The following is a 24,270-nucleotide window of genomic DNA, read 5'->3' on the forward strand; positions in this document are numbered from 1 at the left end:
GTTGTGAAAGCGCTGCACTCAATATGCCAGGAAATTTGGAAAACTCAGCAGTGGCCAGAGGACTGGAAAAGGTCAATTTTCATCCCAATCCCAACAGAAGGCAATGCCAAAGAATGCTCAAACTACTGCACAATTGCACTCATCTCACACACTAGTAAAGTAATGCTTAAAATTCTCCAAGCCAGGCTTCTACAATACATCAACTGTGAACTTCCAGATGTTCAAGCTGGTTTTAGAAAAGACAGAGGAACCAGAGATCAAATTGCCAACATCCGCTGGATCACAGAAAAAGCAAGAGAGTTCCAGAAAAACATTTATTTCTGCTTTATTGACTATGCCAAAGCCTTTGACTGTGTGGATCACAACAAACTGTGGAAAATTCTTAAAAAGATGGGAATACCAGACCACCTCACCTGCCTCTTGAGAAATGTGTATGCAGGTCAAGAAGCAACAGTTAGAACTGGACGTGGAACAACAGACTGGTTCCAAATAGGAAAAGGAGTACGTCGAGGCTGTATATTGTCACCCTGCTTATTTAACTTCTATGCAGAGTACATCATGAGAAACACTGGGCTGGAAGAAGCACAAGCTGGAATCAAGATTGCCGGGAGAAATATCAATAACCTCAGATATGCAGATGACACCATCCTTATGGCAGAAAGTGAAGAGGAACTAAAAAGCCTCTTGATGAAGATTAAAGAGGAGAGTGAAAAAGCTGGCTTAAAACTCAACATTCGAAAAATGAAGATCATGGCATCTGGTCTCATCATTTCATGGCTAATAGATGGGGAAACAGTGGAAACAGTGAGAGACTTTATTTTCTTGGGCTCCAAAACCTCTGCAGATGGGGACTGCAGCCACGGAATTAAAAGATGCTTGATCCTTGGAAGGAAAGTTATGACCAACCTAGACAGCATATTCAAAAGCAGAGACATTACTTTGCCAACAAAGGTCTGTCTAGTCAAAGCTGTGGTTTTTCCAGTAGTCATGTATGGATGTGAGACTTGGATCATAAAGAAGGCTGAGCACTGAATAATTGATGCTTTTGAACTGTGGTGTTGGAGAAGACTCTTGAGAGTCCCTTGGACTGCAAGGAGATCCAACCAGTCAATTCTAAAGGAAATCAGTCCTGAATATTTATTGGAAGGACTGATGCTGAAGCTGAAACTCCAATACTTTGGCCACCTGATACGAAGAACGTCTCATGAGAAAAGACCTTGATGCTGGGAAAAATCAAAGGCAGGAGGAGAAGGGGATGACAGAGGATGAGTAGGTTTGACAGCATCACCAACTCAATGGACATGAGTTTGAACAAGCTCCAGAGATGGTGCAAGACAGGGAAGCCTCATGTGCTGCAGTCTATGAGGTCGCAGAGTTGGACACAACTGAGCGACTGAACAACAACAAAAAATCCTTTAAGATAATAATATTTTTAGATGTCAAATATAATAGCTTTCATGAAGAAAACTTTGCCAACAGCCAAAAGGTTAAAATGTCTTATTACATCATATATTTTTAGTTAAGATATTTTATTACTATTATTAAATATTAGAAAAAGAGGCAGATCCAAAAGTATGTTTTTCCCTTTCTCTCCTTTTCCCATTCCTTAACTAGTTCCTAGTTCTTATAGCCCTAATTCGGTGATGTGGACATTCATAGCCACAGGGTTCTTCTTTTTCTTTGTTACACAGTAGTAGTAGTTTCAGAGGAAGACATTTCATAATTATCTAACAGGAGATGCAGGCCTGATTGCAATATATGAAATGTGATGTTTTTTGGTTCCTATGAAGTTTCAACAATCTAATCTGCAAAAGTTTCACTTAGTTATATTAATTTTAAATTTCTTACAAGTCCTCCAATTTTAAAAGTACAGTTAGTTTTCAAAACTGTTAACCTGCTATGCAGGTTGGACATGCATGCATGTGTACATGCACACACAAAATTCAACTTATAGTACAGTCTTAAAAATGCTGCTTTCTCTCATCTCTGCCAATTAAGCAGTACATATAGGAGACATACACGCCTGTAATACAGGAGACACAGGAGACGGAGGTTTGATCCCTGGGTCAGGAAGATGTGACGCTAGTGGTAAAGAACCCGCCTGCTGATACAGAAGATATAAGAGACTTGGGTTTGATCCCTGGGTCAGGAAGATCCACTGGAGAATGACATGGCAACACACTCCAGTATTCTTGCCTGTAGAATCCCATGGACAGGGGAGCCTGGTGGACAACAGTTCTTAGGTTCACAAAGAATTTGACATGACTAAAGCAACTTAGCACACAAGTGACTAAGCACATCCCGAAGTAGATGACGAGGGAACGCAAAGTTGTATTGCATATAGCTACTAGTCTCAAACGGTTTGACTCAGAGATGATTTTTAAAACAGTGGAACATTGAAGCACACAATAAATTCCAAAGAAGTTCAGATAATACTGGTAAAATTTTGCAAAAGAGGCAGATGTTGGGCTGAACCAGGAAAGAGTAAGTACAACTTGAGGGGAGCATTTGTACAAAAAAAGTATAGAAAAGGCAGGACTGGAGCCTGATTGTGAATGGCCTTGAGGGGGGTATGATGATAAGCATCTATATCTAGCCTCAGGAATGCTTATCAGAAAAAGAAGGAACCTTGAGAGCCAACTTGATTGAACTTGTAGTTTAAGGCCATTCCGAAAAGTTTCCCTAAAATGAGCATTTACAACATATAAAATAGCAGTCAATACTTGATGATATTGTCAGGTATTGTCAATTCTCACTACTTTCTATACATTAACTTTTTTAATCCTCAGAGCACCTCTAGAAGGTGGGAACTATTACCACCATTTTTATAGATAATCGAAGCATAGAGAGATTAAATAACTGCCCAAGATCACCCTGCTAGGAAGCTGCAAAGTTGATATTTGAACCTACATAAGTCTGGTTCCAGAATCTGAGTCCCTAACTACCCCAAACATGCTTTCTTTTATTGTAGCTACAAATTTTGCTTTTATATACTAATAGATATTTGTAAAAATATAAATATAAATAATATACATTCAACATATATTTTAATAATATATTTTTGCAATATTTGTGGTACAGGGTTTGTTTCCAGGAAAAGGACCATAATTTATAATATTGTGCCAACTGGGGATAAAAGAGAGGTCTGAACTTTTATTTTTCCTCTAGGAACCAATTAGGTCATAAGCCAAGGGTCTCCTGTGGTCTCCTGAGATGCAGTGAGTTAAATCATGATGTCCTGCAGAGGGAATCAAAAGACATAAAAAGAAATCCATTCATCCTTTTTTCTCTGATGGTTCTGTGGGTTTTCAAGATTAGCTCAGCTTTGCCATGGGCTGGCAACATGGCATGATTTTAGCTCCTGGAAAATTTCTCTGGGCTCATCCTTTTCCCTCTCTCAAACTGTGGGGTAATCTTGGAGAGCTAAAAATTATGTCAGAACAGTTGCTCCTAAGCTATGAAATGCTGAGTGATTCCAAGATGTCAACTACTCCATGTGAGTACTAAGGATGGTCCACAGCCTAAGTAATGTCTCATATATATGTGATACTATTTTTTAAATTATAATTCATCTTCCAAATGGATAAAGAAGATGTGGTGCATATACACAATGGAATATTACTCAGTCCAAAAAAAAAAATTAAATAATGCCACTTGTGGCAAAATGAATGGACCTAGAGATTTTGATACTAAGTTAAGTAAGTGTCAGACTTTATTTTTTGGGGCTCCAAAATCACTGCAGATGGTGACTGCAGCCGACGCTTACTCCTTGGAAGAAAAGTTATGACCAACCTAGATAGCATATTCAAAAGCAGAGACGTTACTTTGCCAACAAAGGTCCGTCTAGTCAAGGCTATGGTTTTTCCAGTGGTCGTGTATGGATGTGAGAGTTGTACTGTGAAGAAAGCTGAGCGCTGAAGAATTGATGCTTTGGAACTGTGGTGTTGGAGAAGACTCTTGAGAGTCCCTTGGACTGCAAGGAGATCCAACCAGTCCATTCTAAAGGAGATCAGCCCTGGGTGTTCTTTGGAAGGAATGACGCTAAAGCTGAAACTCCAGTACTTTGGCCATCTCATGCAAAGAGCTGACTCATTGGAAAAGACTCTGCTGCTGGGAGGGATTGGGGGCAGGAGGAGAAGGGGACGACAGAGGATGAGATAGCTGGATGGCATCACCGACTCGATGGACATGAGTCTGAATGAACTCCAGGAGTTGGTGATGGACAGGGAGGCCTGGAGTGCTGTGATTCATGGGGTCGCAAAGAGTCAGACACGACTGAGTGACTGAACTGAACTGAACTGAACTGAAGTAAGTCAGACAGAGAAAGGCAAATATCATATGACATCACTTATATATGAAATCCAAAAAAATAATACAAATGAACTTATTTACAAAACAGAAACAGACTCATAGACTTAGAGAATGATTTATGGTTTCCAAGGAGGAAGGTGGGGGGGAGAGGGACAGATTGGGAGTTTTGGATTAACATGCATACACTGCTGTATTTAAAATAGATAATCAGTAAGGACCTACTATAAGACAAACAACAACAACAAAAAACAAGCCTAGTAGGATATGACTTACTCACATACTAGAATTATTAAGTTTAAAGTTATAAAAACCAAACTGCTAGAAAAAAGCATTTTTGAATAATTTAATATTTGACTGAAATTGGTTGTTTTGGTCATTACCTCCTCAAATAGCAAACTAAAAATACTCCAAAACCATGACTGGAATCTGAAACCCTTTGGAAGGCTTACTGAATTTAGCCAGGGTATTAAATATCTATATGAAAAATGCCAAACAAAGATTAGAGATGACAGTAGTTACCTATTAGTTATCTATGTAACTATTACAAAAAATACTGCAAGGAATAATATGGACTAACAATGGTATCATGAAACACATAAAATACTAGCTAAATGCATGTGACAACATGATGACAGCCTTTAGGAACTTGTCAGGAAAAACTTATGGGTATCTGAATTTTAACAAATGATAATACTAAACAATAGTCATTAGAAAAGTTGCATTATTAAAATTTTAATAATTTCAATTTCTAAAACCTCTGCCATACAATAGAGTTTACTGTAGTAAAGAATATGACTAATGAACTGGGAAATTTTATGACATATTAAAGAAAATTCATTAGATATGAATTGCTACCTTAAGGACGTAGATTATCCCAGAACAAGGTATAATTTTGGGGGTCTCTGTAAACAATTTACTTTTATAAAAACAAAAAGTTTCAAACGTAGACAAACATGGGCTGCAAAGGCTTACCGACTAGCCTTTTTTTTTTTTTAAAGAGATAAATTGATTTAAAACATAACTTTGAACAGAAAGGTTGTTATAAATTTTCACAGGCTATCAATGACAGATCATTAGAGAATAGAAGTCAATCAATTAAAACATAGTTCTCGAATCCCTCTCCCCCAAAGACCTCAGTGAGGATACTGCTTACACCACAGCCTGACTAGAAGCTGTGACCAGACTGGCTCCCTTTTAGTGGCGCTCTCTTCTAGTTCTGGAGTTCAGCCATCTTAAAGTTCTTCATCTGTTCTCTCCAACAAAGAAAATAATTTTCCCATTGGGAAAATCTTAAACAATCAGAATGATCCACAGGTGAAACAGGCTAACCTGGGAAATAAACTCTTCATCACTAAGGATGCTCACAAACAGACGGATAAATAATTGCCCAGGTGTAGCTGAAGGGATTTAGCTGTCAAGTGGTAGCTGAATTAGACATCCATTGGTTCTTTCAACCTTGAGTGTCTATGAATCTCTACTCTTAAGTACTTCATAAAAAGCCCAGGGCACAGGCCAGAACCACCATTTCCTTCTTGGGAGGATCTAACTGGAGTCCCTCTGAACCAGAACTTATCATAAACACTTAATGGTGGTATCTGAATCCTTGATTTAAGAGAAATCTAGAATACTTCAAGGCTCTGTCCAAAGGAAATGGAAGAAGAATGTCCTTCCTATCAATGGGCTGCTGTCTATGCTGTTAAGTTTACTTCTAAAGTCTGCCAAGGTAGTAGATTTCACACCCCTCCTATATGGAATAATATGAAGCATGAGAACACCTGGGGGACTGCTAAAAAGAAAGTTTCTCTAAAAATCACGTCCTTTCAAACGTATAGTGAACAATCTGGTAATATGAATAAAGATTCTCCCATGAATTTATTCCAAAGAAATAACAGAACAAGTAACAGAATTGAATGTCGAAGGGTATTTATTAAAGTGTTTATATCAGTCAAAAAATGTAATCAATCTAAATGTCCAAAAAAAGGCCCTGGTTAAAAAGGCACTGTGGTAAAGTTTTACCTAAATAATGATATAGACCTACTTTTGACAAAGAAAGATTATCCACAATATAAGTGAAAACACAACTCTCAAAAGAAAGAATGTTATGATCATGTCTTTGTGGGATTACATATGCACACGTGTAGATTCCTATAAAGCAAACACACAAACTAAATTTTAAATAAATTTCTAGTCTCTGATTGGCATTAGACAAAAGATAAAACCTATTAGCTGAAAATAATATGCAAATAAAAGAATTACATAGTGTCATATACATTAATTAATTAGTTATTGTTTTGTAAAACCCCTGCTAAGTAGATCACATTAATAGTGTGGTTACTTAGTAGAGGAATTTGTAACAACAGACATAGATAATGGCATACTAGTTCTGGTGTTGAAATTAGAACTTAGAAGTTTCAAATACTTTTCTGCTTTGTTTTCTTTCTTTTTTTCTCTTTAAAAGCACTTTTAAAAATAATTAGGTAAGAACTAGTACCTTATATTGATAATATGAAAAACATATGGATGAATCTGAGAAAGGGTGTTAAGATTTAGGAGAAGAGGTTATGCTTAGAGAATTGGGCTCAGTTGATATAGCCAGTATGTAGGTATGAAGATGGTGTTAACTGCTATACTATAATTGCAAAAACTGAGAGGAATTATGTGAATGCTTTATACTGACTGTTGAGGGATGGCTTTTCTCAGCAGATAACATTTAAGCCAAGGTCAGAACAAGGAAAAAACCATTAAAAAACTGGGAGAAAGAGCACTCTGAGCAAAGGGTCTAAGGTAGGAATGAAGCAATAATGTCCCAGGAACTAAAAGAAGGTGAGTAAGGATGGAATGGCAGTAGCAGAGAGGAAAAGTGGTAAGAATTATAGTTCAGAATGGTGATCAGGGCAGAGCAAGTTTGATGCATGAAGTAGGGCACTCAAAGCCAGTGCTCTAGGACAACCCAGAGGGATGGGGTGGGGAGAGAGGTGGGAGGGAGGTTCAGGATGGGGGACACATGTACACCAGTGGCTGATTCATGTCGATGTATGGCAAAAACCATCACAATAATGTAATTATCCTCCAATTAAAAAAAAAGAATGGTGGTCAGCGACTACATCATACAGGATTTTGAAGCTAGGGAAAGGAAATTAGATTTTATCCTAAACATAGTGGGAAGTTGTTGGATGGTTTTAACTAGAGAAATGACATGATCTGATTTACATTTTAAAATGATCGCCCTGACAGATATGTTAATAACAAAATAAGGGAAAAAGAATCAGAGTAGGTATACTAGTTAGGAGGTTGGTTTTTTCCCAGGGTTAGAGATAGTTTTGGGAAACACTGGCACTTGGACAGCATTTAGAGTGAAGAGTCACCCAGAAGCACACAGTGAGAATTCATGACAAAGGCCTGAGACACTCGAACAAGTAGAGATCTGGTGGAAGATGATGAACAAGCAAAAGGAGCTGGTATATGTCAAGTATGGTATAATGGAAGTTCCAGGAAAAAAAAAATGTTTCATGGAGGGTGTGGTCAACTATCTCAAACAGTAGTGAGGTCTAATAAAACATAAACAAAGAAATGACCACTGGATTTGACATTAAGGAAGTCATTGGTGACTTGGACAATAGTGATCTCAATAGATGGTGATGATGGAAGATTAGATGTGGCATATATTGTCAATTATTCTGAAGGGTACAGATGATAAACACAAAAGCCTACTTTCTTAGTCCTCACTTAACACAGTGACGACTCATGTATCACAATATAAGTACTACACATGTAGAATCCTTTCTCATACAAAATTGTCTCCAAATGCCAAAAGAGAATAAAAGAAGTTCCCTTCTAAGTCTTGGATACAGGGGCAGGAGATTCTCCCTCTTCAGGGCCTAAAATCCAGTAACTGAATTTTACTAATTTGTTCTTCAAATGTCTCTTGAAATTAAACCTTCCTTTTCAACCAACCTCAAAACAGTTACCAAGTTAGATTCTTATTATTTACACCAATTTCCTAGCTATGGTCTAGGACTCCAGGCCCTTATTTGTCTTGCACACTGGTGCAGATTAATCTTCCTGAAAAGCCATTCCACCACATTCCTCTCAGCTCAACATTTTTCTGTTTGTTTTTTGTTTGTTTTACTGGCTCCTTAACTGCCTATTAAACCCAGTATAAATGCTTAAGCCTGACACTAGGGCCTGGGCCACCATACAGAGCCAGCTACTCTGGTTGTGCACTGCCAGATTCTGATAAGAACACTGCCTCCAGAAGTTATAAACTGAGGTGAGTCCGCTTAAGGCTCCAGCTCTGGTTCTTAATCTCTTCTTTTACTGCTACCTACGTGTAACCCTGTTCTATCCAAACTACTGTCTATACCAAGCTCTACTCATTTCTCACCTTGTACTCCCACCTTTTCTCTTTTACCTATTAAATATGCCTCAAGTTTTCTGAAGAACTTTCCTGACCATTTTTCCTACAAGAGTCCTTTCCTAACTCTGATCTTTCACTTACTTGGTACTCTTTCCCAGAACTTATGTAAGCCATTACGCCATGAATGGTTACTTCAGGGTACTGGCACACAATCCTAAGGTCATAAATTTCACCTCCACCTGTGTATATTTCACTCTGTTCCATATACAGTCTGTACTGCTAACTTGAGCCAACCTTCTCCCAAACTGCAAGTACTTCCAGAGTTATAGTAACCCATCTATTTCCTTATAAAAATATACTTAATATTCTGTTGATGTTAATTTCCTAATGAGTGAGGTTCTAAGTACTCTGAAATATTCTTGGTTTCTCATTTACATGCTCCAATCTCATAGGTATGTGTTGAGTGTTTCTGTTTTAAGTTAGAATTGTAAAAGATCTTAGAAATTATGTAGCTAATCTACCTTACTTTCAAATGAACAAAGGTAAAAAGACATTAACTTCCTTTTTATCAAACTTGTATGTATACCGCTGCATACCAGGATCTAGGTTTTTTCATTTCTAGTGCAATTTGATTTATACACTATGAGAAATCTTTAAGAAGAAAATAAAGGAGAAAGTTAACTTTAATGACAAGTGCAAAAAAGAGAGGCTGTGGCTATAAATGAAAGCAACTTTATATGTACAGTATTATTTTATTAATACTAGTGACATAAATATTTTCACTAGAAGAAGAGTACCTTCAAATACAAAAATATGCTTTGTTTTTGTTAGCCAAGAACAAAGCTAAAACTGATCCTCAGCATTCTATTCTGAAAAAGGCAAGTGATCTGTAAACAAACTTATCACAGACTGACTTTTAAAAACAACTTTCTAGACTTGTGTATAGTTTGCTTAAATTCAACCAAATATTTCTGCTGTACATATACATTATACAGCAACCACCAAAATTCAAGATTATGATTAAGGCAATTAACATTCTGAGGTTCTATCAGAAAAACAAAGTCATGTGTATGTGTAGCACAAAGTAATAGTTAAGAACATGAACTCTTAGATCAGGCAAACAGTTCTGCTACTTGCTGGTTGGTTTTGCACAGGTTATACCTCTTGTACCTCTCTTTGTCTTAGCTTTTAAAAAATCTATTAGATGGCAATAATAACACTATTGACCTTCAGAGGGTAGTTAAAAGACCTGCATTGCTATTTGTAAAATATTCTGAATATTGCCTGGTACACAGAGTGCACCATATGGCTTCTTAAACTTAAGATAAAAATAAATGCGATGACGTGGGTCTTTCTCTCACTTTACAGATGATAAAACTAAATTTGTAAAATCATTTGCCAAGGTCACAAACATTATCAGTTGAGAACCATCTCTAAGAGCTCACTTTATACTACCAATAGTTTCTAATAATTCTCAATTATGAAAGTGCATTCTTATTTTTCACTTCACACAAAAAATGACTCATTTTTAGAGTAGAAGTTACCCTACCTACTCAGGGCACAGATTCTAAAAAGCCCCTCAGACAGACATATCTTAAAGGATTCCTGGTATTAAAAGAATTTTCAATGTTTCAATGTTCTGTTTTGTGCATTCAAAACCACTTACAGTTAATTACAACCAAGCTTGGTCCCTTTATCATCAAAGAAAAATGAGCAGCTTCTGTGGGCAAGACAACAGGGGATAAGTTAAAAAGTAGGGCAGGAGTGGAGAGGGGAGAGTCTTGGCTTTTGTATATAATTCAGTTTAAAAACTCAAAGGAACATTGTGAATTTTAATTAATCTACAGATGAAGAAATTAGACTTCATAGAAGTGACAGTTCAGACACATAGAGCAATATAATGGTAAACTAACGCCTTAAACTAAGATCTCCTATGCATATAAAACATTAAAAATTTGAGGACTTATTTCCAAGTTTTATCTAGTATGCCTACCTAAACTCTACTCCCCAGTTAGTCCAAATCCAATTCTAGCTCAGGAAAGAATAATGAACAGAGAGTCAGCCTCATGTATTTGTTAGTATCAAGGTCATTCTTACTGTTCATTCTGTACTGGTTATCCAGCCTCTGAACATTGATTCTAGTCCTTATTGTAAAACATCTTGATGTCTAATTCCCAATCTGTTTCCCTTTGAGTCCTCACTGAACTTCCCTGTTTACATGGTTACTCTGCTGCAATCCTAACAGAATTTTCTTTGTTTCTTTGCTCATGCACTGAGACATGAGGATTGTGTCCTCAATATCTATTATAAGGATTCCTATATGCAATGGCTACCCAAACTAAACCTGGTATTTGGAAAGCTGCAAAAGAAGAGTTGTAAATGAGTTGGAAAACCAAAGCCAGAAGATAAGCAGGGGTTAAAAGCCTTAACTAAGGAGTACACTGTTACAAACTGTGTATTTTCCAATGGAGAAGTTGAAAATCTGCCAATTTTTTTCTAGTGCCTGATTGCAGTGAAATTTCAACTCAGATGGGAAGTAGACGCAAAGGGAAATTCTCTCATAAGCTTCAGGTGTTCCTACTGCTCTAATGGCTGTTTGTCTCTAATTAGATCATAAAATCCAGGCATGCAGGAACCAGGTCTAACACAGCCATCATTCTATTACCAGTGTCTAGAACAGTGGGCTTCCCTGATAGCTCAGTTGGTAAAGAATCCATCTGCAATGCAGGAGACCCTGGTTTGATTCCTGGGTCAGGAAGATCCCCTGGAGAAGGGGTAGGCTACCCACTCCAGTATTCTTGGGCTTCCCTTGTGGCTCAGCTGGTAAAGAATCCACCTGCAATGTGCTAGACCTCAGTTCGATCCCTGGGTTCAGAAGATCCCTGGAGTAAGGGAAAAGCTACCCATTCCAGTATTCTGGCCTAGAGAATTCCATGGACTGTATAGTCCATGGGATCACAAAGGGTCAGACACGACTGAGCGAATTTCACTTTCAGGACAGTGCCTGGTATATAGAAGATGCAAACTAGTACAGCCACTATGGAGAACAGTGTGGAGATTCCTTAAAAAACTGGAAATAGAACTGCCTTATGATCCAGCAATCCCACTGCTGGGCATACACACTGAGGAAAACCAGAAGGGAAAGAGACACGTGTACCCCAATGTTCATCGCAGCACTGTTTATAATAGCCAGGACATGGAAGCAACCTAGATGTCCATCAGCAGATGAATGGATAAGAAAGCTGTGGTACATATACACAATGGAGTATTACTCAGCCATTAAACAGAATACATTTGAATCAGTTCTAATGAGGTGGATGAAACTGGAGCCTATTATACAGAGTGAAGTAAGCCAGAAGGAAAAACATAAATACAGTATACTAACGCATATATATGGAATTTAGAAAGATGGTAACAATAACCTGGTGTACGGGACAGCAAAAGAGACACTGATGTATAGAACAGTCTTATGGACTCTGTGGGAGAGGGAGAGGGTGGGAAGATTTGGGAGAGTGACATTGAAACATGTAGAATATCATGTAAGAAACGAGTTGCCAGTCCAGGTTCGATGCGCGATACTGGATGCTTGGGGCTGGTGCACTGGGACGACCCAGAGGGATGGTCTGGAGAGGGAGGAGGGAGGAGGGTTCAGGATGGGGAACACATGTATACCTGTGGCGGATTCATTTTGATATTTGGCAAAACTAATACAATTATGTAAAGTTTAAAAATAAAATAAAATTTTAAAAAAAAAAAAAAAAAAAAGAAGATGCTCAATGAATATATAAGCATAATGAAAAACGATTAAGCATATTTAATAAGATCTCAGGTGTAGATCAAAGACTACACACTGAAGTATGCCCAAGTTTGATTAAAGTAGATTAAACTGAAGAATTCAGGTTTTATAGGACAAATGAGCTCAGATTATTAGCTCTGTAACAAACGGCAGACTGAAGGTGTCAAAACATCAGGCAATGCACAAGAAGCTCTTTTAACTTTTATTTGACTATGCTTTTTAAAAGACAGAATTTAACTTATTGACACTGACATTTCAGCAAAGAGTTGTTAAAACACACTCACATACCCAACCAAAATGATTATTTCAAGTATGTTCCTGGGACCCAATCATCAGTATCTCAAGAGAATTTATTTCCTAAATTCCAACTTGACAGCCATTTCTGCCATTTGATAGTGTATTCTCTAAAATGCTGACAGCAAGTAATTTTGAGGGTCTGATCTTACACATATCTCACACAGAACCTCACAGAAACCAAAGGAAAAAGCCTTGGTTAATTCTCTAATCACTAATTCTCAATTGTTAACAATCAGTAGAACTAACCAATGGAAACGCACTAAAGAAAAGCAGACTTAGTGATTTGTTAAGTGACAATTTGGACTTTCAATTATTTTCAATGCTCTAAAATGTTTCTTAAATTTTTCTAAAGCTGTTCATGTTTGTAGACATTCTATCAGGCTCACAACTGGTGTTGTGCAATTTTCATATATACGTGTGTGTATAACATACACACAAAATTTTAATTATTGTGAACAAAATCAATTTAAGATATTCATTCCATCATTCTTAAGATATTTTAAGATTAATAGTATTTTTTAAAGCACTATGAACTTCTTGATACAAGGATCTAAAAGTTAAAAGTCAAATAGTTCTAGTTCTAAAACTAAAGAACATAAGAGAATTCTGGAAGTATACAAGGTGCTCCTTTGATGTGAGGTATGACAAGACTATTTACTCAGAACTCAGCCCATTCTAAGTTCCTCTGTTCCCTAAGTTATTTACAGTCAAATAATAAGTACTATCTCTTTTCCCACCTTTGCAAATATCACATTATATAAAATAGCAACTACCTACAAATCTGAATTTGTTTACCATAACTATTAAATGAACTACAGTAATAAAAAAATACAATGCTGTGTAGTTTCCAAAACACTATCATAGGCTACAGTAAAACTTAAAAAAAGCATATGTCATTTAAACTGCTCAGATGATTATATTATAGATTAAAAGTTTGCATAACAAAGAAATAAAGCATTTATTATTAGTATTTACACATCTTTCATCAAAATAATTTCTAACTACAAGTGCTCTAAAGGTATAACACAAAAGAAACTACTCTTTATAGTAGTAAAGCAATTGCTGAGTTCATTAAAAAAAAAAAAGAAATCTCAATCTAATTATGCAACTACTTATTATTGAATTTTTACCCAGTTGTTAACAAATAGATATTTTCTAGGCACAGAAGAGTAAAAAGAGTTCATCAGAAGCCAAGGAAGGTAAAGCTTGTACTTCACACAATTCTGCAAGGCGACTCTCTTCCCAGAGGACTATAATTGTCTGTTGCAACAAACATCATTTCTTTTACAATCTGAATTCTCAACTACACAAAACCTCTATATACGAGTGCCATCCACATTCCCCTTCTGGCTCCTTACAAATTCAGCCACAGTAATTCCTGTGGAGATAAGGGAATTCTTATAGAAAATAATCAGAAAAGAACAGAAGGATAAGTAACTAAGAATTGTGATCAAAATAAAGAGGAAAAAAAGGGGAGGAAAGGGACAGGAATAGAGAATAGACAAAGAGGAAAGAACAAATAGGAAAATAAGAAGGGGGAAATATAAAAGGAAAAATAAACTGAATAAGAGTAGAACTATTTATTATTTGACAGTAAGAGTAGGGATGATTTGTTTGACAATCATATTGCTTATAATGATTTTCCTGTTGGCTTTAGACAAATGATCTCAAAAGATAATTTTTCTAAGGGACACATAAGATGCCAAAAGTATAATTCATCTTAAACCTAAAATATTAAACTTTTATATTCTTCTATAGAACTATGATGGTTCTAAAACATGGCCTAACTGGGAGGTAAATACTGATGTTATATCAAACAGAGGTAAATTCAAATACTGAGTAACTGCAGGCAAGTTAAAATAATAATTCTCTCAGAAATTTCTGAGAAAGAAAAAGATTCTTTGGCATACCTTGCTATGGTGAAGTGAAAGTGAAAGTCGCTCAGTCGTGTCCAACTCTTTGCAACCCCATGGATTATATATGGAATTCTCCAAGCCAGAATACCAGAGTGGGTAGCTTTTCCCTTCTCCAGGGGATCTTCCCAACCCAGGGATGGAACCCAGGTCTCCTGCCTTGTTGGCAGATTCTTTACCAGCTGAGCCACAAGGGAAGCCCCTTGCTAGGGTAGGAATTATCGAATTAAATTTCAGTAATTATTTAACCTTCAAAAGCAAACCTCATTGAAATGAGGTTATATACAACATAACTGATGGCCGAAGTAAAAAAATTCATGTAAAGATCTGAAAACAAATTAACCTTTAATAACTCTCACAACTGCAAAAGTAAAACATGCACTGCAGAATCTGATTTAACTGTTTTCACAAAGAAGACAGCAGGATGTAATTAGGACAGTCCTGGGCAAGTTGAGACATGTCACTCAATTTCTTTATGTAAATACTGATAATGGTAAGTGTTAGGGGAGAAAGGTACTTTTCCCCTTTACTTGGGTTGGGTCTCTGTACATAGGAGGAGAGCAAGACTTCACCTTATCTTCCCACCAAGGAACATACTGGAGAGAAATGACTGATTTCTATATTCACCCATTTTATGAATTCTTCCACAAGGCTGGTAGGATGGGTAACATGACTGGTTTGGTTTTGGTAGTCATTAGGCTATTTCCAGTCGAAATGGAGTAACAGGGACTTGATTTACCTACACGCCTAAACCACGACAAAATACAAACAACTGTTTCCAGACATTGGACAACAGACAGTGCAAGACAGTGATCTCTGAGAGAAAAATAAACAGGTGAGTCCTACAACTGCTCAGCTTTAATGCCTGGAGAAAGTTTCCAGGCTGAAGAAAGGAGAGAGTTTCCAAGAGAGAGGAGAAGCAGACACAACCCAGCAGTCTCCCTGAGTAAAGGACAAAAGAACTAAGGGAAAGGGAGGTTAAGTGGATAGAGTCACAGGGCAGAGTATCAGATAAAGGAGAGTAGGGTGCAGAAGGCGAGCTCAAGAGAAAGGAGTAAAGAAAAAATATAATAAAACTATAAAATTCAGCAAATATATATATTCAGCAAGAGTGAACCCTAAAATAACGTATAGACTTTTGATGATGATGTATCAATGTAGATTCACTGACTAACAAATGAACCACCATGTCATGGGGTATCCATAGTTGAAGAAGTTGTGCATGTGTGGGTAACAGTGTAGATATGGCACTTTGTGCTCATAGTTTTGCTGAGAATCTAAAAGTCCTTTCTAAAGAAAGTTTTTAATTAAAAAAACATTTCCCTTTTATGCAATTCCAGGAAAATATTCTCTTTTTGCTTTCTGCAGATTTAAAAAATAAAAATCAATAATGAAAATAATCTATTCACTTATCCCAAAATTATACTTAAGAAGTTTCCTTTAGGAAACATAAATTATAGAAAAAAAATAATTGAAAGCAACGTCACAAGCAAGAAAGAAAATGATCAAAGCTCAGGTGAGTTTTTACCTCCCAGGACCAAAAAAAAAGGACATTCTGTACAAACTTAATATAATTTATGTTTTATATAGAAGGACTGATGCTGAAGCTGAAGCTCCAATACTCTGGCCATCTGATGCGAAGAGCTGACACATTAGAAAAGACCCTGATGCTGGGAAAGACTGAAGGCAGGAGAAGGGGACGACAGAGGACAAGATGATTGAGTGGCATCACCGACTCACGGGACATGTGTTTGAGGAAGCTCCGGGAGATGGTGAAGGACAGGGAAGCCTGGTGTGCTACAGTCCATGGGGTCGCAAAGAGTCGGACACTACTGAGTGACTAAACAACAACATGTTTTATATTAAGCACTTTAATGTCTGATGGGTATGGATATACTTAAAAGTGTTCAGGGCCTGAAAAGTAAGTGTGAGTTACTGAAAGAAGAGAGAAATATTACTCCTGCAACAATTATTTGCTATTTAACTTGTATTACAGGTAAAAAAAAACTGTTGTGTGACTGAGGGAAGCACAGCTCTTATAAAAACTGACATACTCAAAGTCTACTGACAACAATCTTGTTTCTCATACCTGTAATCTCTGGTGCTGCATTTCTTGGACAAAATTCCCCTGGACTAGACTAGTGAATATCTATATTCAATTCTGTATTTTGGGAATATGCCAGAATAAGAGTCCATAATGAGCAGTACAGTACAGTATATTGTATAATGGTGGTTTTCAGCATTCTATATATACAGCAGTCTTGGAAATATCAATTTAGTGCCAGTCAGATTTGTTTATAAAAGAACCTGTCTACAGGAAATAACTGAAAGAACAGTTAATTTCTTTCACTTATAAACTGAAGGCTGCTGGTCACCTTTCTCTGGTCTGTAACTGTGGAGCCATGATGCAGTTATAACACTAATATTTACAATGTCATAACAACAGCTGACATTTCCTAAGCTCTTACTATGTGCCAGATACCATGATGATTATTTTATCTTATTTAATCTTCGCAATACCGAGAATATATCACACTGTTTTACCTCCCAAAATAGGCAGAGTATATATGGAATAGTCATTCATATATAACCACTGTTGTTAATTCATCAAATCCAAGATGTCATTAATTTTAAGACATACAACTATTTCATCATTCATTAACAGAAAAATCCACCAATTTTAACTACAGTGGGCCATCAAAGTGAAAGAAACAAATTTATTTCGGACTTCAAAGATGTAAAATATAGAAAATGTGTTAAGATCAACCAAATATGGTAACCCTAAAATTATAAGTTTAATCAGAATGTGATTCAAATGCAATATTTCTTAATAGACTTGAAAACAAAGTGAGCTAACTAAGTTAATGCTTTTCAGCCTCTTTTGAAAAGAAATCCAATCTTAGAAAATGAAATCATTTATCCAACAAACTTCTTAATGGAATAGGGAAAAAAGAGAACTATAGCTGCAGGTGTTCATATGAACTGCATTCATACTTTATGCTTACACATTTTTAGTCAAAATATGTAAACTACTCAAAGTAAAAATGCCTTCATCAAAGTGTGCATTTAACAGGGATTGGTTAAAGTAAATCTATATTGTAATAAAAGGGTGAAATAAGACTGAATATTTATAGTGTTGTGGTTAAGATAATGATTAACAGACAATCTGAATCCCTATTCTGCTGCTAATAATGCAGCCCAAAGGAACCTAATTTGTCTCTCTAAACTTAACCTTTCTGAAAAATGGAGCTAATACCAATTTCATAACATCACTGATTTTATGAGGTAATGATATGTGTTGAACAACACAGTGCCTGGCATACAGTAAGCAGTATTATATAATACACAGCCTTACTGTTCCTTAATAAGCCAAAATATCTTGATAGAAATTTTCAATAGTTTTAGAATCTTGTGGTTTTGAATCCCAGGCACACATTGAACAAACTGGAAAACTTTAAAAACAAAGTATAAGACAAAACAAACAAACAAAATAAAAACAGAAACAAAACTTGAACACATCCAAGACTAGATATTATATTCGCATAAAAGCTCCCTATGTAATTCTAATGTGCAACAGGGACTGAAAATCACTGCTCTAGTTGAAAACTTGAGGCTAAGTAAAGGGAGAAAATGAGGATATTAGGCAAGGTAGGATATAGGGAAAGCAGAGGTGACATTAGAAAAGCAAGGGACCTGCTTTACACTGGAATTATGTTTTTCAGTTGTAGCTGTGAATTTGCATGTATCAATGTATAAGATGTAACTGGGTAGAACTGGTTCTCAGACTGGAGTCTGTGGACATTCTGGGGATCTGACAACTCTCTCTCCAAATTTAACACATGATTTATTTTCAATGAAAATCTCAAAAAAAAAAAAAAAAAAAAAGCATAAACCTAGTCTGGAACATTGTGGACAATGATAATCAAGGACTGCTTTCTTATTTCAATGTTATATTCATATGTACAATTATGACTTACATTGACAGTTTTGCTGGTGTTTAAACAGCATGACTTGAATAGCTCTTGGCTGGTAAGAAGAGAGGTGGACTTAATATAGTCCACAAAACAGTGACCTGGGGTACCAACAAAAGTTGACAGTGAGTCAAATGGGACAAGCAAATATCAAGCCATAGTATCGTAGGCATGTTCAACTCAAAAGGACTTGGCCCATAACACCAAGCATGATAGTCACATTTTGACCAATAGCTTTTTAATACATCACAATGACAAAGTTTAGTGGTTCTGTAATTTTATCCACATTTATTATTTTTTAAAAAATATTTTAATTTTATTGGAGTATAGTTGATTTACAATGTTGTGTTAGTTTTAAGTGTACAGCAAAGTGATTCAGTTATACATATACATATACTCATTCTTTAGATTCTTTTCTCTTTAGGTTATCACAGAATATTGGGTAGAGTTCCCTGTGCTATACAGTAGGCTCTTGTTGGTTATCTATCTTATATACAGCAGTGTGCATGTGTTCATCCCCAGCTCCTGATTTATCCCTTTCCCCTATGCTTCCCCTCTAGTAACCATAAGTTGTTTTTGCTATCTGTTAAGTCTGCTTCTGTTTTGTAAGTACATTCATTTGTATCTTTTTAAAACTGGATTCCATATATGAGTGATATCATATATTTGTCTTTCTCCTGTTTGACTTCCTTCACTTGGTATGATAATCTCTATGTTGTTGAAAATGGCATCACTTCATTTTTTATGACTAAGTGGTATTCCACTGTGTATGTACCACATCTTCTTTCTTTATCCATTCCTCTGTTGATGGACATTTAGGTTGCTTCCATGTCTTGGCTATCATAAAAAGTGCTGCAATTAACATCAGGGTACATGTATCTTTTCAGATTATGGTTTTCTCCAGATATATGCCCAGGAGTGGGATTGCTAGATCATACAGTAGCTCTGTCTTAATTTTTTAAGGAACCTCCATACTGTTCTCCATAGTGGTTATACTAATTTACTTTCTCACCTGCAGTGTAGGAGAGTTCCCTTTTCTCCATATTCTCTCCAGCATTTATTTTTGTAGACTTTTTGATGACGGCCTGAATTTAGCTTTTTCAAAATTATTTTGGTTTTACAGTTGCATGAAGTCTAAGAAATATGAAAATAAATATGGAGTTCATTTTTCTACATTGAAATTAAAAAATTATGTCAGCTGGTCCAAAAAAATTTCTTTAACTAGTTGTGGGGAGTCCTGGAGGAAAAACTAAATAAATGGATTAAAATCTCAGCTCCATTATATAAGGAAGAGGCTTTCAACTTTTTATGAACTCTTGAATATCTCTTTTTCTCTCTCAGATATTATCTTGAAGTTGGCAAAAAGTCTTATTTGGCACACCTATCAGAATGGCTACTGTCAAAAAGACAACAAATAAAACAAGTGTTGGCAAGGATGTGGAGAAAAGGGGACCCTCATGCACTGCTGGTAGGAAAGTAAATTGGTACAGCCACTATGGAAAACAGTATGGAAATTCCTCAAAAGATTAAAAATATCATCCACCAATTCAACTCCTGGGTATTTATTGAAAGAAAACAAAAACACCAATTGGAAAAGATACATGCATCCCTATGTTCACTGCAGCATTATTACAATAGCCAAAACATGGAAGCGATCCAAATGCCCAGCAAAACATGAATGGATAAACAAGATATGACTTATTTATACAATGCAATATTACTCACCCACAAAAAAGAATGAAATTCTGTCACTGCAACAACATGGATGGACCTAGAAGGGTATTACGCTAAGTGAAATAAATGAGACAGAGAAAGACAAATACTGTATAATTTCACTCACATATGGAATCTAAAAAACAAATGAACGAATAAACAAACACAACAAAACAGAATCATAGATAAGGAGAACAAACAGGTGGTTGCCTAAGTGGAAGCGGATGGGGGAAGAAAAGAAAGAGGTCATGGGTATAAAATGAACAGTGTAAGCAAGACAGCTGGTAACTATGCAATATCTTTGAAAGGGTGACATATCATAACTAGACTTATTATGGTGATTATTTTGAAAGGTATAGAAATACCAAATCACTGTGCAACAGGAACTAACATAATGTTGGATGTCAACTGTACTTCAAAAACAGAAAAACTAACTCACTCACAGAAAAAGAGATCATTGTGGTTATCAGAGGCAAGGGGTGGGTGAAGGGGAAAATGGATGAAAGCAGTCAAAAGGTACAAACTTCCAGTTAGAAGACAAATAAATACTGAGGATATAAGGTACAACATGATAAAACCAAGCCAAACTCAATTATTAAAGTAATTTTCCTCATCTGCATCTAAAAGTCCACCTCAATGTAAAATTTATACAGATTTTAGTATCGTGGGCCTTTTATTTTTAGAATTCATCATCTTATTAATAATTGCATGAAAGTCAATATATCACATTTTATTTACATTATAATTTTTCTGAGTCAGGAATACTTTCTTATAGTTTACCTCAATTATTTTCACAAATTCTCTCAGGTGAAAGACTAAAGAAATATAAAAAAAAAATCTAGAAAAGGTTATATAATCTTCCAAAAATACATAGAAAATTTTTAGACTTGATATATCTTAGTCCCATTTCAATATTTAGGTCCCTAGCCAATATGCTACTGATCAAATATAGGCCTTACTACCAATTTTCTTGTTTTTTTGTTTCAGCAACTCTTTTTCACTTGTTTTTAACAACTGAAATAGAGTTGGCCCAGATGAGGTCTCTGAGTCATCTTACAGATTTAGAAATTGGTTAAATGCATTGTTTTAAGCCATAAAGTTGCAAAAATTTCTTACAGCAGAAACAGGACTCTAAAACAAGTATTATCTTAGGAGTTTGCAGAAAATGTATATTCCTAGGTCCTACTCCCAGAGATTCTGACTCAGGAGTCTGCATGTTTAATAAGAAAGCTTTATGCCTCTGATGCAGGTGACACACTTTGAGAAACAGCACTTTAGATCATACATGAAAATACAGACCTCACAGGTAAAAAGAATCACATCTAAGTTTTTTTTTTTTTTCCACATCTAAGTTTTAATGGGGAAAATATTCAATATGTATTTATTTAGTGAAATGAGACATTTCTTAGCTTGAAAAGAGAAAAATATATATAAAGGAAAATACTGGCAGATTAAAATGTATAAAATCAAAGTATTTCTTAAAGAAAAAGTAGAAGGGAACATATTTCTATACTATATGGTTGACAAAGTGTTCCTACATATATTAAATTATTCCATATGCTATTTTAATTAAACTTGCTATTTTCAAATTTGAAAAGAAGAATTCACATAAGTAAACACAGACCAGAATGTTTAATCTCTCTAGAGAGGATATTTAATCAAAGAAATACCAATTAAAATCACAGTGAAAAGCCATGTTTTATCTACTATAATAGTAAAGTTAAAAGTATTTTCAAAAATTACTATGGAAAAAGGTTTGAGTGATGTTATGTCAACATGATGGAATATCCTATGGCCATTAAAATAATTATATTGTTTATAAAAAGGCATAAAAAATTCATTAAGTTAAACAGCAATACACACAATTTTATATTTACTTTTTTCAATAATGTATAAACTTAATTAAAGATTATCTGAAACAATAAAATATAAAAAATTAAAATAATCTCTCCAAAGTTTGCTAAAATAAGCTTTCTAAAACTCCTAGAGATTTTTAAACACTGCATTTCACTTCTAAAATTAAAACAAAATTACAAAGAAAAAACATGATTTCATAAAAGAAAAGACACTTAATAACAAAAAACTGACAGTCATGATCACAGAAAAGGAGTCTCTCTTGAGAATGGCTGCCATCTTTGTCATGGACAAATGAAAAAAAACTTACATTAGACTAGCACAGGTCTGAGGACCAAACTTCAGGAACCACCACCACTATCCTGAAAATGATTTGACTTCAGGCCCTGTGTGAGTAATAACCAAGAACCCAACTATGATTCTACAGAGGTCCCTCCCCTCTCCTTCTCCACTGCTCCCACTTCAGTCAGCCTGAGAAGCTTATCTATCATTTGAAGGAGCAATGATGGGGAAATAGAGACCACAACGTTCCACAAAAGTGGAAAACTGCCAATCCATTAAAAAAGGTGGTGGTGGGGGGTGGGGGGGAGACTGCAATGGATCAGAAGTCAATGAGAATGATAGGTTGCCAAAAATAAAATGAGATAATGTAATAGCACCAAGAAAGAATACCCACCGATTCCTTCAGTGATTCAACCAGTTGAAGCAAGCAGACAATGTCAGCCTTGTAACCATTTGTTTGTTCAAGTGGATTCATTCACTGACCTCTGCACAAGTGTGGAGAGATCAATTATTTTGAATAGAAGTTATAGTTTAGTTGTAAATGGCTATTATAAAGATATCACCTTGCTATATTAGGTCGGTAAGATGAAAAACAACAGTTTTTCTATTTTTTTCTTTAGTTTCATATCGCTCTAGTTCCCCCTCAAATGTGTAACTCTGCCAAGGCAGTATCCTTTGATAAAGATAATGATCAAGCAGTGGGATTTAATGCTAATATAATGCTTTTAATTAAAGTTTTATTGGATAACTGTGGTCATTACCATCAACTTGAATCACCCAAGTATAGGATACTTCTAGAACCAGATTAAACTGGTTTTAGTTCAGTGAACAGATTCACAACTATCGTCAATTGAGCATAACTATTATTTATTGTTAGATTATTCTAAAATCCTATGTTTAGAAGATAAACTTGCCAACTGGCTTTAAATCCATATTTAACTTAGATCTTTTACCTAAATTTTTTGATAGCTAAATAACAGATCTGACACCAACCTTTACACTTATAATAGATCTTGAAATTGATAGATCTCTCGATAAAACAGAAAACAAATGAAAACAAAATTTTAGTAACTTGCAAAAAGTATGAAAAATGCTATACTAGAAGCCAGAAGATCTGGATTCCAATTCCAGCTTTCTCATGAACTAGTTACAAGACTTCGGGAAAGGTCAATTAAACTCTGTGACCCTCAACAAACTTACTTGTAAAATGAAGGAATGAGAAACAAGATGCCCCTTCCAATTTAAATAATATTTAATTCTACATGTGTTGATTTTTGAAATTATAAAATACTACCATCCCATTTACTGTAAGTACCACTTTGGCCACAAGCACAGACTGATCCTGGTACATATAGCCTACCACAAACTAAAAATAATCATGGGGGTTCTGGTCAAAGTACAAAACTTGTTTCCAACTACAGCTGTTTTTGCTTTTTGTGACTTGAAATCTTAGAATGATCTATGCCTCCTCCCTTTCTCCTGTCTCCAACAAGTCCTCATTGGTAAAGTCTGACTGCTTCTACTAACAACCTCCCATATCTCATCTCTCAGCATTCTCAGTTTGGTCAGAGCACTGGATTCATAAAGGGGACCAATGAGAGATGAGGTGAAGAGGGATGCTATCTCACTTTTTTAAACCTCTTTAGTCATTACTGTCCTGTATGCATCCAATGTTCTGGCCCATCTGATCTTATTCTCTCACAGGGCCACCTTGAGATATCTTACCCCTTCTTTATTCCATTGAATAACTAGAATTCCTTGTTTCCAGCACTCCCC

The 24,270-nt window shown here is 35.8% G+C and overlaps 1 protein-coding gene across 15 annotated transcripts in view; it reads right to left on the minus strand.

The window, feature by feature from the left end:
* Positions 1-24,270, minus strand: part of ATOSA (atos homolog A) — an 85,232-nt gene that overhangs the window by 27,354 nt on the left and 33,608 nt on the right. For 7 of the 15 annotated variants that reach the window (XR_011465657.1, XM_070377917.1, XM_070377918.1 and 4 more), the window contains one exon: positions 10,335-10,388. The exons of 6 other annotated variants lie outside the window; for them this stretch is intronic. Coding sequence is in view for 7 of the 9 variants with exons in the window: in XM_070377917.1 (XP_070234018.1) it covers positions 10,335-10,388 (54 nt within the window). In the remaining 2 variants the exon portion in view is untranslated. Of the gene's footprint in view, positions 1-10,334; positions 10,389-18,651; positions 18,747-22,888; positions 22,980-24,270 lie in introns of all 15 variants that reach the window. 2 more of the 15 variants (XM_070377926.1, XM_070377920.1) reach the window with 2 other exon arrangements.

The sequence above is a fragment of the Bos mutus genome, chromosome 10 (genome assembly GCF_027580195.1).
Source record: "Bos mutus isolate GX-2022 chromosome 10, NWIPB_WYAK_1.1, whole genome shotgun sequence".
NCBI classification, from domain to species: Eukaryota; Metazoa; Chordata; class Mammalia; order Artiodactyla; family Bovidae; genus Bos; species Bos mutus.